Source organism: Macaca fascicularis, chromosome 7 (genome assembly GCF_037993035.2).
Source record: "Macaca fascicularis isolate 582-1 chromosome 7, T2T-MFA8v1.1".
NCBI classification, from domain to species: Eukaryota; Metazoa; Chordata; class Mammalia; order Primates; family Cercopithecidae; genus Macaca; species Macaca fascicularis.
The window spans coordinates 160,987,195-161,003,561 of record NC_088381.1 but is presented as its reverse complement, the minus strand read 5'-3'; the positions used below and the strand labels follow the sequence as shown (position 1 = coordinate 161,003,561).

Below are 16,367 nucleotides of genomic sequence, written 5' to 3'. Positions count from 1 at the left end.
TGCTTTAGGGTCAGGTCCAAACTCACCAGCTGGTCAGTTTCCTCAGCTGACCCGTCTCCTGCTCTCTACCTTGTCCTCACTTTTCATGTTGAGACTGCCGTCTGCCCCAGTCCTGCCGGGCCTCCAGCAGGCCTGCGAATGTGCTGTGCTCCCCCACCCCAGACCTCTGCTTTTGCTGTCCCCTCTGCTTGGAGTGCCCTTTCTGCCCCGGCCCATGCCGGTGGCCCTTTGTGGTTTTATCACCAGCCTCAGCAGGCTCCTCCCCAGCCCCCAGCCCTGTGCCCCCCACACCCACACTTCCCTGCTCCTTTTTTGCTGGTCAGTCCCACGCCTCTCCGTTGCTCAGCCACATGACCGCCACTTAGTAGCCTCTGGGAGGGTGGGGAGAATGCGATTGCTCGATAGTGAATAGGTGACATCCGTCACCACACACGCGCACACACACACATGCACTCACAAGCTCTCACACGTGCTGATTCTCACACATGTGTTTCTCAGAGGCTGCCACTCTTTCTGCTCTTGTACTGTCTGGGAGGCCTCAGGCTGAGTGCTCAGACGTGGGAGATTTCTCTGGAATACAAATGAGGGTTGCTTAAGACCCAAGTGTCTGCTGATGGGAGAGCTCAGCTCTCCCAAGGGGCCGTTTCAGAAAAGTTAGGGAAGAAGGAGTGAGGAAATGCCCTCACACACTAGGACTGAATCCAGGAGAAACAGAGACCGCAGGGAACCGCAGCCTCAGAGGACAGCTTTGCTTGGGCTGGTGGTTGGTGCCTGTCGCCAACGCGCAGCTGTCCACGGCCCATCAGGGTGTGCCTCCTGCTGGCCTCCCTCCCTCACCTGTGGCGGGCATGGATCTCGCTGGCTTGCAGGCGACTGGGGTGCGTGCAGTGACCGTGCCGTGGGTGTGCTCTGAGGACAGCGTTCCCTGGCTCCTCTGTTTGAATGTCTCCAGGCCTGGGGGGCATCTGGCTCCATTCAGGGAGCTAACAGCTCTGTTTTTGGTTTGTTCCTCACGTCACAGAATCAAATAATCTAGAACTTAAGAGGCAGAAAGGATGTTATAATTGAGTTATTCTAGCCCACGCATCTTACAGATGGGAAACTGAGATACAGATAACTTAAGTGACTTTCAGAAACACATATAAAGTGAATGGCAGTTCTCGGACTTGTAACCCAAGTTTCTTGACTCTGCATTTGTTTCAACTGGCACAGTGCCCTAGGACCCATGTGTTGGGGTTAAGTTAGCCAGGTGCAGCTGGGCTGTGAAAAAGATTATCTGACAGTGACGGGCAGGCAGAAGCCTTGGCTGACTGTCAGGGACTGTTACATAGGTTGCACACTGCACAATCCAGTGGTAGGCTTTGTGAATGGCACCTTGGGTAACTAGGCTTGATGGTCCTGTCGCAGTGCACAGTGGATGCTGCTGCAACCTTCTTTTGGCTCTTGAGAGCCCACCTCCAAGGTTTACCTGCATGCATCTCCAACTCCGACCCCCTGCCAGCCTGGCCGCCTGGCACATTCTGTTGCACCCAGGCCTAGTGTGGATTTCCCAGGACTGTCTGTGGCATGTGGTTTTCTGTAAGCTGTAATCAACAGGCAGGTGTTCTGGGAGGTGCCAGGAAGGCTTTGCCTGGAGGATGTTTGGCTGGCCTTGGTTGATGACAAGTTAATCAGCAGGGGTTAGTTTCACGGTTGCAGTGGTCTGCCAAGAGAGTTCATTACTTGTCCTTCCCAGAAAGCATTGCTTAGCCTGCCTGCCCCTGCCCCCGCCCCTATCCGCATGTGACCTGACCTCCCATGGAGAGGCTTTGCTTTCTGCAGAACCACACTTTCTGCCTTCAAAAGTACAACTGCTCTTGACACTGTTGTATCTGTTAGTCCTCTCCCTGCAGGGGCCACTCCTTCATTCAGCAGCTGCCCTGGGAGCCCTCCTGTACATAAGTGCAGTGCTGGCCCTGACACGCTTTTCCCTCTGTGCCACACGGACCCTCCTCACAGAGGTCCTGTGGACTGTGGCCTTCAGTTATGTCACGTATTTACTGTCCTAAGGGGTGTGTGTCTTCCATTTGCTTACATCCGTCTTGCTTCAGGGCTGGGAAGAGATGCAGAGCTCTGGTCCAGCTGTGGCTTTGAGAGAACAAGCAACCAGTGAGGACCGTGGGTTGGGAGGAACAGTGGAGATGGAGCTGCAATCTCAGCTCTGCCACGCTCCCTTGCGACCCTGGCCTCACTGCCACTTCCTTTTCCCTTTCTGAAAAGATGGGGGGTGGACGAAGGGTCCATCTGGGTTTTGCTAGTTCTGACCTTCTGTGCCTTTCCGTCTGGGAAAGGAAATTGCAAACTAGACCTACTATTTTTTCTTGGATGCTCTACCTCGTGCTGACCCCAGATGGAGCACGCCCGGCCTCCCTGGACTGTCAGGCTGGCGGCCTCGCCTTGGGTAGCGAACAAGAGAAAGGCTTCCCTTTCTCCTGAAATGCTGCTGAGCAACCCTGGCCCTAGTTAGAGTTGAGATGCTTTTCATTTCACCAGGCCTTCCATGCCTTGGGTCTTTGACTGGAGGGCTGTGGAGCCAGAGGCCCTGGGTTCGGACCCCGTCTTGGCCACTGCTGGCAGGGAGAGCCCTGGCCACCCACTAGGTGCTCTGAGCCCTACTTTGTTTTCTTTTTTCTTTTTCTTTTATTTTGAGACAGGGTCTCACTGTAATACCCAGGCTGAGTGCAATGACGTGATTACAGCTCACTGGAGCCCCGAACTTCCCGACTCAAATGATTCTCCCACCTCAGCCTCCTGAGTAGGTGCACACCACCACACCTGGCTAATGTTTAATTTTTTGTAGATACAGGGTCTCGCTATATTGCCCAGGCTGGTCCTGAACTCTCAGACTCAAGCAGTCCACTTGCCTTGGCCTCACAGAGTACTGGAATTATAGTCGTGAGCCACTGCACCTGGCCGGGCCTAGTTTCTTTGATTGTCAAATGGAGCTGCTAACGGGATCTACATAGGGTTGTTTTGTGGGGAAATGTGTCCATTCCTGCAAGGTGTATAGGTCTGTGACCTGTGCTTGGTGAGCATGTTTATGACTCACCCTGGAATCTTGGCAGGACCCCCGTCAAGATGCCAAGGCTTCAGGAACCAGAGACTTCCAGGGTTTCACTTGGCGCTGGGTACGGAGGAGCTGGTGGAAAGGCCAGGCCTTGTGGCCCTCAGCTGGGCCTGGCCGTGCTCTCAGGAGGAGTCAGGGGAGTGAGATTGTGCTAAGTGAGCCCAGGATCACTTCCTTTCCCATGAAAGCCCCTAGGAGTACTTTTAACAGCCATAAGGAAGTAATTTCAGTTCTTCTGTCAAGGGGGGAATCACTGGTGTTAATGGGGTGGCCGAGTGTTAACTGAACACACAGGCCCTGATGCAGTGGATCCTCGGGTTGGCCGGGAAGTTTCCTCTGGGCATGACATGCTGCATTTGCCTTGGTGCCGACCCATAGCTCCCTCTGGAGCCAGATGGTGGTCAGGATTCGAGAATCCTGTTGGGTTCAGTACGGGAGGCTGTCGTCATCCCCAGCGATGCTGCTGTGGCCATGGGGGAGGTGACGGAATTGTGCCCCCTCTAATGCTTGGTCTGTTCCACGTGGAAAGCTGGAGTCCCAAGAAGCAAACTCCAGGCAGGCCCACGCTGGCGTTCAGGCCTGTGCTTGCCGTTGTTTTGTTTGTTTGTTTGTTTCCTGAGACAGATTCTTGCTCTGTCACCCAGGCTGGAGTGCAGTGGCACAATCTCAGCTCATGCAACCTCTGCCTCCCAGGTTCAAGCGATTCTCCAGCCTTAGCCTCCTGAGTAGCTGGGATTACAGGCACCCACCACCATGCCCGGCTAATTTTTGTATTTCTAGTAGAGATGGGGTTTCACCGTGTTGGCCAGGCTGGTCTTGAACTGGCTGGTTTTGAACTCCCGACCTTGTGATACGGCATGAGCCACCGTGCCCAGCCTTCTATTATTATTATTATTATTATTATTAGATGGAGTCTCATTTTATCACTCAGGCTGGAGTGGAGTGGTGCGATCTTGGCTCACTGCAACCTCCCGTGTTCAAGTGATTCTCCTACCTCAGCCTCCTCAGTAGCTGGGATTACAGGCGTGCACCACCATGCCCGGCAATTTTTGTATTTTTGTAGGGGGTTTTCCTATGTTGGCCAGGCTGGTTTCAAACTCCTGACCTCGGGTGATCCACCTGCCTCAGCCTCCCAAAGTGCTGGGATTACAGGCGCGAGCCACCGCGAGCCACTGTGATATGTTGAGTTCACTAGTGCTCAGCTTTCAGGTGTTCCCTAGCCTTTCTGGGGATTCACAGCGGTTCAGTCACAGAGCCCGTGTTTCTGTAGGTGACCAGGTGCACTGCAGTGGTCTGGGGTTTGACACGGAAACGGCTGATTTTGAATCCTGGCAAAGCCCCCTAGCTGGTTGTGTTTGACCTTGAGCCAGTCAACACTGCCTCTCAGAGACTTGGTTTCTTTATTTATAAAATGGGAATAAAAACAGAGGCATTTGCTCTGTAAACCATGGCGCTGCTCTGAGAATCAAATGCAATATTTTGTGTAACTGCCTGTGTTGAACCAGAAAAGTGCCACACTTGTATACTGTGGTGGATCGTTACGATCATGATTTAAAACATCCATGCCTGAGGAGCCAAACCTTGGGGTCTTTTGTATTTTCATTTCAAAGTATACACCCAAGAGAAGTGAAAACATATGTTCACACAAAAATTTATACACGTACGTTCACAGTGGCGTTGTTCCTAACAGCCAAAAAGTGGAAACAACCCAAATTCCATCCAGTGATGAACGGACAAACAAAAGACGCTACACCCACGCCTTGAAGTAGACCGAAGCACTGCCGCACACAAGCATGCATTTTAAAACACCGTGTGAGCAAAAGGAGCCAGTCACGAAGGACCACATGTCTCATGGCTTCGCCTAAAGGAAATGTCCAGAATAGGCAGATCTACCCAGATAGAAAGTAGACATGTGGTTGCCAGAGGCTGGGACTTGGGGCTGAGAGTGAAAGGGAATGGGATTTCCTTCTGACAGGATGAAAACGTTCTAAAATTGAGCTGATCGTTTGCACAACCCTGTTGATATTCCAAAAACCCTTGCTTTGGGGTAAATTGCATAGTGTGTGAATGATATCTCAATCAGGCTGTTTTTAATAAAAATCCTATGAGGTAGGAAGAAGTACGATCTCCATTTACAGGTGAGGCCCAGGCTCACAATGAGGAAGGCCCAGTTAACCGGGCCTGGCGGCCTCCAGCTCCCTGGCATGCAGCCCCTTCATGCCATCAACCCTTACTCTACAGAGAAGGGAGCTGAGGCCCAGCAAGGAGGAGGGGTTTCCAGGCTCTGTGTGGGGCCTTTTCTTCCCTTCCAGCCTCCCTGCCCACTGGAGGAGAGATTTCCTAAGCAACGTGTGGAGCAGGACCTTCCCAGCCCTGCCATGGAGGTTACCCTGTGCCCGCTCGGCGCTCAGGCCATGCAGCCCAGTGGGCAGAATTTCAGCCCCTGGGTCCTGAGTGAAGGAAGGAGCAAGCTGTTAGGATGGGCAGGGCAGAGCCCGGGACTTTGTCTCTGACCAAAACCTCTCAGAGTCTCAGGGTCCTGAGAAAAATGGGGAGAAGCCCTGCCACCCTCACTGTGCTGTGGGGGACCCCCAAATATGGGAAGGTGCTACAAGACCTGTCAGGACTTGCTTTGCGTGTGGCTGTCCCTGCTGGCTTAGGGGGTCAGTCCGGCCCCTGGGCCTCTGGCAGGCGGGCCACGCACAGCCTCTCCTCAGAGCACAGGCCTAGGGCAGATGGGGGCCGGAACTCCAGAGGTTTCCAGTTTCCCTGGTGTCCACTTCATCTGTTTCTTTTTCTGTCTTGCACTTTTGGGGTCACATTTAAGAAACTGTTGTTTAATCCAAGGTCATGAAGATTTATGACTGTGTTTTCTTCTAAAAGTTTTATAGTTTGGGCCTTTACCCAATAGGGTTTTTATATTGAAAGAAGCAGTGCCTTTGAAAACCCTTTTGTCCAGCAGTGTGCATATAGCAAGTCCCAGGTAAGTGGCCACTGCCTTTATTTTTAAATGATTACTGATTATGATCATTTTTATTTATTATTATTATCCTTACTATACTTAATCTCTCATTGTGTTTCCCATCTGGGTAGCTGGCTCTTGTTTCTTCTTGAAAGATAGTGTTGGTGTTTGAATCCATTTCTGGCACACCTAGGGGTGCAGGGTAGAAGGGGAAGATCTGGTTACCTGCCTCCCATTTCCCCCCAGACTTTGTGTTATGGGAAATTAAAAATATTTGAGAAGAGAGAATGCCGCAACGTGCTCCCAGGTACCACCTCCCAGCCTCATGCGTTAGCAGCTGCAGCCACTCTCATTTCATCCGTCCCTCACCTACTTCTGTCCCTGCCCCCAACCCAGATTGTTTTGAAACACATCCCAGATTCCTATTTAATCTGTAAGTCCTTTTCGAGTTGCATCTCTGAAAAATGAATGCCCTGGAAGGTCACTGCCTGGAGCCTTGGCTGCCAGCGGGGTTGGAGGTGGGAGGTTGCGTTGCACCCTGGCATCAACAGGAGGGTGGGCATGGGCCAGAACCACAGCCCCCTTCCATGGGCATGGCTGGCTTCCCTGGGGTCAGCTGCACAGGGCAAGGCAGGGTGAGACGAGACCTTGTGTCGGGTTTGGCCCTAGGAGCCCAGGTGTTGCAGGGTAATGAGAATCCTTTCATTTTTGTGTCTACAAACTCCTTTTGCATCCGTGATCTCCATGATGCCCACAGCAGCTACCTCGGGTAGGCTTTATTCAGAGTGGACCTTGCCCAGGACGAGTCAGCGTCAGAGGCAGAATCTGAACTCAGGACTCTGACAGCATTTTCCATTAGAAGGAGCAAATCCCTGTGTCTCACCCCCTGCTCATTTCCTGCCTGTGAGGATGGAGGAGGAAAGAGTGTATCTCTGGCGTTCATCTCATTCTGCTCAGATTCTCAGTGACAGCTTAGCAAAGGGCCGGTTGTCCCTGTTGGCATCATTCCATGGGCTTGGGGCCTCTAAAAAGCCTGAGGGAGCTTGTGCTGTGGGCGGGCACCATGATGCTCTGCCCCAGGTGTGTTCCAGCCCTCATCCTGGCGGGGGCTGAATGTCTGCCTAGAGCCAGGCTGCCCTTGTTGGCTCCAGGATCGCGCTCTTGGTGTCCTTTAGCCAGCAGGCCCTGCGAGGGAACATGTGCTTACCATTTGGCGTGGAGACGGCTGTGCCTTTCTTCCTCTGAGTGGTGATAAAGTGGTACAGGGTGCTCACCCGCCCAGCAGATTGGTAATTCTAAGAGACCTGTGAAAAATGCACGAGGCCTTCAGTATAATAGATAAGCTGGAAAGCTTGGCACGAAGTCCACTTGTGGATAGCGAGGCGACTGGGAAAACTCTTTGTCCTCTCTGTCCCCATCCTAGAAGAGATCGTGTTTAGGAGGAATTCTTCTGTTAATGCCGATGCTTTCATGCCCGGTCAAAAGCTTGTTGGCGCCTGCTTGTCAGATGTTTTCCCCTTTGGTTTCATGCAGCCTCTTTCCTCATGAGTTTGGCTTAACTTCATGTCTTAATGAATCTGAGTTCTCTCTTTAAAGGTCACTGTCCTAACGCATAAACATGGAATCAGAATCGCCCTCATTTATTCAGAACTGAGCGGAGACTGTTCTCGGAACTTTGAGGGGAGGAAGGAGCATGTCTGTGTTCTAAGCAGCCTCAGTTGCCGAGGGAGAATTGGCTCGTCCCATGCACGTGCTCGACTGTTGGCCCCCTTTTGGAAGGAAGGCAGCAAATGCGTGGGTGGCCCTCCCGTTACCTGGAATGCCTCTAGCTAGTGGTCCGTCCTGTTCTAGAACAGCTCTCCTGTGTAGCCTTCAGGTTTACCTTTACAAATACACTCTTCATTTACTCAGTCTGTTTACACCCTTAGAACTAGAGGCCATCTTTACAGAGACCCTAAGGGCATCTGCAGTACTCTTCATGTCACAGATGTGGAGACTGAGATGCCGAGAAGCCAAGTGACTTGCCCAACGGTGACTCTGAGAGGTGATGACACCGGGCACCTGGGTTTCTTGACTCCTGGTCACATAGCCTTCCCACTACACCAGGCTTCTTCCTGGTGTGTTTAGGGTAGGGGAGTGAGGACAGCCAACTGCCTTTAGCTCATAACCGAGGACATGAACTTGCTGGCCAGGACTATAGATCTGGTGGGGTGAAGCAGAGAAGGCTTTTGATCATCCAAGTATCTGCTGCACCCCACATAATGCCCAGAGCACTGTCAGTGATGTGAAGTCTCTTGAGTGGATGACCTTTTAATATTGACATTTCTTTTTCTTTCTTTCTTTTTTTTGGAGACAGGGTCTCACTCTGTTGCTCAGGCTGGAGTGCAGTGGCATCATTGTACATTGCTGCAGCCTCAGTCTCCTGGGCCTGAGTGATCCTCCCACCTCAGCCTCCCAAGTACCTGGGACCATGGACTTGTGCCACTGCACCCAGCTATTAATGTTGTGCTATGAATATGATTTCATACATATGTGTGAGTCTCGGCGGGGAGGGCCTCATGAGTGACCTGCTCTCGTGGAAGCATGGACTGCGTTTAAAAGGACAGACTCTGATGATGAAATGGTGCCGAGAGGGGTAGTTGCCCATGGAGAGCCCCCAAGTGAGATGAGGGATCAGGTGCAGGCACTTGGGTGAGGCTGAGACTGTCAGGTGAGAGGCACTGGGCATGGCTGCTTGGCCCCAGGGCAGCTCTACATAAAACCTTCCTTAAGGAGACTCTTCAGCTAGTCCCCACGCTCTGTGTGGGTGGCAGACGTGGGCTCTCCCGCATCAGTGCCTGGTCCACTGTCTACAGGCAGCAGGTTGGTGGCCAAGTGGCTTGCTGACGGCCGGAGGGAGCTGTGACGCTCCTGCCCCGCATCTAGGTCCTCGCACTTGTGTACAGGGAGAGGATGGCTAAGGGGTGAGGACAGTCACAGGCGTGAGGACTGGAACGCGAGGCCTCCCCTAGGTTACGCCAGCTGCCGCTGAAGTCTTTAAACCTTCAGACCGAAAGACGGAAAGGAGCCTAGGGCCAGACACTCTGCCGCGAAATCCAAGGAGAGACCGATTTCAGAGCAGAAGTGGGAATATGAGTCTCTGGTTTTTGTGTTAAAAGTGGCTTTCGGCTTAACAAGTGGTCACTAGGACCAAAATAAGTTCACTGAAGAAAAGTAATTCCAAATGGCGGTTTCCTTCTGTCCATAAGATTCACTAGGACGGCAGCACTGGGGTGCGTTTCCCCGGCTGTGCAGGCCTCACTGACAGGCTGCGGAATGGTGAACGGAGGGCAGGGGCTGGCTGGGCGGAGGAATCACGCTGGTGTGTCCGTTTCCTTGGACTGTCGTAACCAAGTATCACAAACTGGGAGGCCTAACACTACGGGAATCTCCCAGCCCTGGGGGCCAACAGCTGCAGTCAGGGCATCAGCAGTGGCTCCCTCCAGAGGCCCCGAGGGCGAAGCTTCCCTGCCCCTCTCCCGGGTCCTGGTGGGGGTGGGCACCCTCCGCCCTCCTAGGCTTGTAGGTGCGTCACTGCAGTTGTCTGTCTCCACACGGCCTCCTGCCTGTGTCTGTGTTCAGATTTCTCTCCTAAGAAATCCAGCCAGGGGATTGGGGCCCACCCACATGCGGCATGACCTCGTCCTAACTCCATTCCATCCACAGAGACCCTGTTTCCTTATCAATAAGGCCACGTTCACAAGTGCTGAAGGGTTAGGACTTGAGCGTATATTTGGGGGGCACAATTCAACCCGCAGCAGCTGGTTGAGGCCTTCTTTAGGCCAGCTTTTTCCCCGAGACCCCCTCTCGTCACGCCAGCATTCCAGTTTTGTCCTTAGAATCATGGAGGTTGAGAGCAAGGGTGGGCTCCTTTGCTATGTCAGCTCGGGTTGGTCTGGCCCACCAGGGTGGTGTGGGATTCTGCCTGTTATTTTATTGAGTTCTGTTCTGGACAACAGTGTCTTCCCCGCATGTAAGGGTTATTCCCCTAAGAAGATAGTAAGTTCCTTAGAGACTGGTTTTTGTCACAGTTTCTCTTGCATTTCCTTCGTGCCTACCCCAAAGCTAGCAGGTATGGAGGTGCAGTACTTGAGGAGTGCTGGGTGGCCGGTGCCCACCCTGTGGCATGTTTCTCTCCGCCACACCTTCCCACAGACGGTCTGATGACTCCTGGCCTCATCCCACTCCCCCGGCCCTGCCTCAGAGTCCCTATCAGTGTGGGCACGGGGCCGCCACTCCCAGAGGAGCCAGCGCCTGGAGTGGATCTGCTTCCGGGTGAGGTTTTGTCCGGAGTCAGGTGGCCTGCCCTGAGCCTGGTTGAGGTTTCCTCGCTGTCTTCCGCGTGGCGCTCTATTTCTGAGTTTGGCCTGGTCAGGCCTCTCTCTCAGATCTCAGGGTGACTGCTTGCAATGCCCCAGTGCTGGAATGCACCACCTTCCACCAGAGCCAGGGCTGGAGGGTAGGACGGGATGGATGTACAGAGGGCACAAGGGGTGAAATGCTACCTGGCCTTTCCCCCGCTCTAACCAGAGCAGCCTGCTTCCCTTTCAGGAGTACATCGATGCCCACCCTGAGACCATCGTCCTGGACCCGCTGCCTGCCATCAGAACCCTGCTCGACCGCTCCAAGTCCTACGAGCTCATCCGGAAGATTGAGGCCTACATGGAAGGTAGGGACATGTGTGGCACCGCATCCGTGGCAGGCGGCCATCTTTGTGGTCACAAAGTGGCCACGGCCTGAGGTGTGGAGAGAGAGGGGTCTTGTCTTTTTAAGCACTTTGGGGCAGGAAGCATTTGAATTCCATGGGGCAGTCATTCTGGGGAGGTCCTTGCGTTCTCCTGTGACCAGCAGTGAGGAAATGAAAGCCTCAGGGTGCTCTTGCGGAAAGGGGTTCTGAGGGTTTTGTTTTGTTATGTTGAACCCATGGGTGACATTGAAGTGTCCTGGTAACACAGTGGCTGGAGAGCAGGAGTGTGTGCAGACAGCTCAGCGGCAGGCAGGCGAGTGGAGTTATGTAACTGGGCAGAGGACACAAACAGAAACTGAAGGCCTTAAATCAAACACGTGGAGATGTAATGTGGCTGCTGGACCTCACGGGTCCACTCTGTTCTGGAGGGCAGGGGCCTCCCTCTTCGCTGCAGCGCCTCCCTTGCCAACTGCAGGCTCCTGTCCCTGAGGACTCACCCCGACCCCTCCCTACCCCTGGGGCAGGCAGAGCCAGAGAACTCAAGGCTGCATTCTCAGGGGGTTTATGTGAGAAAGACTTTGTGGAGAGACTCCTGTTAACAGTAACCTTCTAGTTCACTGCTTGGTCCAAGTATGCCCTACTGAGAGCTCTTGTTTAATTTTAAGGAAAAGTGCTTGGCCTGGACCCTCAGGCTTTGTGAGGATTTATCCTGGGGTCAAGGAGGCAGCCCCTGCTCCCTGCCCTACAGACCATGATTGAGGCCTAACCTGGCTGCTATGAACGCTGACCTGGATGGTGACTTGGCCTTGGGCATAATTTCCTGTGATGGTGACTGGTGGGACCAGTGGGTACCTTTTGGCTCACAGCTCCAGAGGCAGACCATCTGCATGGGAGTCTGAGACCACCATTTATTGAGTATGTGTTGTGTTCCTGCCTTTGGGTTAGGCCCTCTCTTTGTATTCTCCCTTTTGGTACACTTAGAAGTGGGCATGATAAGCCTTCCCATTTTACAGATGAATCCCAGAGGCTCTGAGAGGTTAGCAGACGTGCCACGTCACACAGCATTCAGGTGGCTGGGCTAGCATCCAGCCAGGTCTCTCTGACTCAGGCTCCCTGGCCCCTACTCCTGAGCTTGATGGCCAGAGGGCCCTGGATCTAGAAGAACCTGAAATGGGTACCACTGAGGACCCTGGCCTGGAGAATGGGTGAGTCCTTGGTTCCCTCTCGAAGGAATGTGCCCTGCAGAAGAGCTGGCTGCTGGATCTGGCTGTCCTGGAAGGGCTCCTGAGGCTTCTTTCCCTGAATGCCTGACACATTGGTGGGTGCAGAGAATGGGGGTTTTGTCCTGGTGCCCCCTGTGGGCAGGCTTTCTTAGCATACGCCAGCAATCTTTATTTGCTGGGCCTGGAGTGATTGGCCTCTGCTGTGCACTTCCCCTCCCTTTGCACTGTCTGCCTGGAGCCATCCAGAATCCCAGATGGGAAGAAAGAGCTGTACATTCCCTTCTGGGGTCACCTTCATCTCAGTCTGCCATAGGTGAAGGTTTGGTCAAATGTTGGGAGAGGGAGTCAGCCTCCTTCCAGAAGGTATGCTTGTTGGACACTGCCTGTGTGAAGAGCAGAAGGCTGTATTAGAACATGAGAAAGCCCAGTGAGTGGAAGAAGGTGGCAGACCAGCAGTCACATCTCATGTCCCGGACACGTCCATTTGAAGAGTGACACGTTTGGATGGGATTCAAGACAGTGCTGCTGAAGGGCCCTTTGGAGCCAAAGGCACAGGCTCTGGAGGGAGGCACCCTGTGTGTGGGTCCCAGTCTGGGCTCTTGTTAGCCACGTGGTCTCAGTCAAATCAATCATTTGAGTTCTGCTGGTGTTCTGGAAGATGTGGGTGATACCTGGTTCAGCCATGGGGTCAGGGTCAGGATACCCGGGATGATGTCTGCAGCGCACTTAGCATGGGACTGGCCCATTGGGTCACCCGGGAACAGCAACTGCTCCAGCTGCCGCCACCATGATGGCAGGACCCCAGCATCCTAATTGAGTCTTCACATCCTAGATTTTTAGGAGTAGAAGACCAGGGCTTTGGGATCAAGAGTGAGCCTGGGCCCGGGGTATGAGCGTGTATGCTGTGTTCAGGGAGCAGGAACCCAGTGATGATGAGGTGGACCGTAGGAAGTCACACGCTGAGAGGCAGGCCCAGGAGGTACCTCCATTGCCCACTTGCCTGGCTCGGAATTGGGCCTCTCGTGGAGGCAGTTAGGAATCAGGTCAGGAATTTTAAGCAGGGTGTGTCCTAGTTCATTGGGAGATTAGAAAGTTCAGGAGCTGCCCGTAAGGGGGAGAGCTGTGGGTGTTCCAGGAGAGGACCCAGTCCCCAACAGGTCCAGAGAGAGAGCCGTTGACCAAACCCTAACACATGCTTGGTTCTAGATCAGCAGGAAGTGTAGAGTGGGTGGGCCATGAATGTTGCACCCTGGGTTTTCCTTATCATGCACCCCGTGCCTGGGCTCATATTCTTCCAGGAGGGCGGTCAGAGGCTGGGACTTCCTGGAGCCCTTTCCTGACTCCCAGGGGCTGTCCATTCACCAGCACTGCTGGGTGGGTCCCTGCTGCATGCCCCCACAAGCTGCAGAGGCGGAGAGCCTTCCTGAGAAGCACACCCTGGGCCCCCCTCCTCCACTCCCTGCTGTTCCTGGAGGCACTCAGCCCTTTCAGGCATACTGTAAATGGCCATAATTACCCTTGAAGTTCCCTCAGATAATCACAGCAATCCAGTGACATGCTTTTGTGTTGGGAGAAGGGGCTTGGCGAGACTTCCTCCGGTTGTCACCCTCCCTGGCACTAAGGCTGCTGTCTCTGTTTTCAGAGAATCTGGACAGCTGCAGGGAAAACAGAGCTGGTGGGGGATGGGTGGGCGCTTCAGGACTGCTAGGATCCTCATTGATGAGCAGGGGGAGGGAGATGACCAGAGCCCCTGCTTTGCGGTGGGGTTGGGCAGCTGGGCCATGGCACAAGGGGAGGCTCTCCCAGGAATAGCAGGCAGAGCCCTTGGATAAGGGTCTGTGCTTAGGTGGGCCATCTGTCTCCCTGCAGAGCATCAGCCATGGAGGGCCTCTCCCACCCCAGCTCTGCATCCAGGAGACAGATGAGGCCTGCTGCTGGGAGCTCCCAACCCCGTTGTCTCCGGGCAGCCTTTGTGAGGTCACTGCCTTCTCAGTTCCACATTTCCAGAGCTCATCCTTGTCTCATTCAGAGCCTGGAGGGGAAGCAGGGTCATTTCTCTGCCTCAGCTCTGGCAGCTTCAAACCCACCCACTTAGTATCAGTTAGCATTCAAATTACTTTAACAGCAGACCTAAAATAACAGTGGCTTAAATGTGACAGAACTTCCTTTCTCTCTGATGTAAAAGCCCAGAGTTAGGCCATCCAGCATGGGTGCAGGGGCTGGGACCCTGGCTCCTTCTAGCTCCTTATTCTTCTGTAGTCTGCCCATCTGGTCCTGGGTGATGGCTGTATTTCCAGCCCTCATATCCAAGATCTAGACATTAGGATGGAGAGGACGACTAAGAAAAAGGAAGCAAATGAGAAGAAGGCCTAGTTGTCTTTTAAGGAGGGGTTCTGGAAGCTACAGGACCAACACTGGCCAGAATTAGCCACATCCTAAGCTGCAAGGAAGTCGGGAAATTGAGTCCTTGTTCTGAGCAGCCACATGCCCAGCTAGAACTCAGGTTTTATCACCGTGGAAGAAGGGCTAGAATGAGTTTTAGGGGAGCACTGGCAGTCTTCCATGTTGTCACCTTCCAAAACATGGGTCCCTGCCTGAGGACCTACCTTTCCCATGGCTGATTGACCTTGGAATTTCTCCTCTGGCTGGGGCTTTGGCCTCAGTCTGTGACCTCGGCAGCAGTCTCCTCCCTGTAGCAACCAGCATCCTGGCTTGCAGAATGACCCACCCCAGCATGCCAGGGCTCCAACTTTCCCTCATAGATGACTGCTTCTGGGAGGCAGCCATGCCTATACCTACACCCACGTTCCTCCCCACACCCACACCCCCTAGGCAGAGGCACAGGCAGCAGTGAGCTTGGATTCAATTCAAACCAAGCACTTAATTCTTCCTAGAAATTAAGCATTCCCTGGTGCAGGCCTTGGGGAGGGAGGGAGGAGGCAGCAGTGACAAACATTGAATTTGCAGGCTCTTTCTCCCATCAGCAGCCCACTCTGCCACCCAGGGCCAGGGTCCAGAGATGGAAGCCCCGAGGCCAAGGCGTGGGTGTGCCACCCCAGGTTCAGCGATTCTGGGCAAGGCTCCAGCTGGCTCCTGAACTGGCTGAGAAGGCACCATGTGTGAGAAGGCACTTGGGCTGTAATTGCAAGGCGTGGGTTTGTGTCCCTGTCTGCAGGGACAGCAGGTCTCTGACCATTGGGCAACAGGCTGGAGAGGTCCTTGAAAGCCCTGACTGCTTTGGGGTGACGGGAGTCTCTCCTCTTCTCCTTTTCTTAGAAGCTCTCACACATCTGCTCTGGGGGTGACAGATGGCCCGTTTGGGATCCCAGGCCTCCTGGGGACGGGGGTGCATACCACAGATTGAATGCTTCTGCCTGTGGTTTTATGAGAATTTAATCAGGGCTCATCTTAGAGGCCATTTGAAAGCTGGATTGAAACTGAGTAATGTAGATACCAAGCAAAGAGAAAGTAACATTCCTTAGAGCCTGGAGAAATAATTCCCCAAAAAGCTTCTGCCTTGGGGGTGGGTGTTTGTGATTGGTGGGGAGTTGCTCCCAGAGGCAGGAACTGACTGTCAACCCTCAGGGAGCTGCAGTGGGGTGGGGGCTTGGAGTCAAGGCCTCAGACCCTGCCCATTGCCCCCGCCCCCTCCCCCCGCATTGTGTGGCCTCTCTGAGCTGTGCGTCTGTCAGCACTTAGGCAGGTGCTTAGCGTGCCAGGCGCTGGGTTAAATACTTTACAGATAGTAGCTAATTTAATCCACTTAATGACCCTATGAGGAAGGTTCTGTTATTACCTCCAATTTAGAGGTGGGGATACTGAGGGGCTTTGAGCTTAAGTTACATAAGGTCACAGAGCTACTGGGGGTAGATTTGGGATCAGAACCCACACAGTGTGGGTCTGTTCTTAGCCAGTGGTTCTCAAGCCCAGCCCCTCACCCCTGTGTGTACCCCTCCCACGCCCCCAGCTCCCCTGTGGCTGATGAGAGAGGGACCGAGGCGAAGATAGGTAGGGTTGGGGCTGTGTGCCTGCAGGCGAGTTCTGCCCAGGCTCTCCTAGTGCTGGTGGCATGGCCATCGTCCCTGGGGGTGCCCTCTGGGGTCCAAGAAATGACACTTGAGGGCAGCCACACATCATGGCAGGAAAGAAGGACCTTGTCGCTGACGAGGCTTCCAATCTTAGCCCGTCGGGGGACCGGGCCAGTCACTCTCCCCTGAGTTGTTCGCTCATCTGGGAAGTGGGTCGCCAGTGCCTCGGTCGTGCTGAGTGGGCATCTCAGGTGGTGGCCCCACCCCAGATTGGGCAGAGCGACCTCTCGGTGTGTACCTGCCCATGCCTCCCCCAGTGTCA

The 16,367-nt window shown here is 53.8% G+C and overlaps 1 protein-coding gene across 4 annotated transcripts in view; it reads left to right on the top strand.

Annotated features, from left to right (window-relative positions):
- Positions 1-16,367, top strand: part of ITPK1 (inositol-tetrakisphosphate 1-kinase) — a 182,490-nt gene that overhangs the window by 116,554 nt on the left and 49,569 nt on the right. For all 4 annotated transcript variants that reach the window (XM_045396898.3, XM_045396896.3, XM_073998133.1 and 1 more), the window contains one exon: positions 10,659-10,776. In XM_045396898.3, the coding sequence (XP_045252833.1) occupies positions 10,659-10,776 (118 nt within the window). The remainder of the gene's footprint in view (positions 1-10,658; positions 10,777-16,367) is intronic.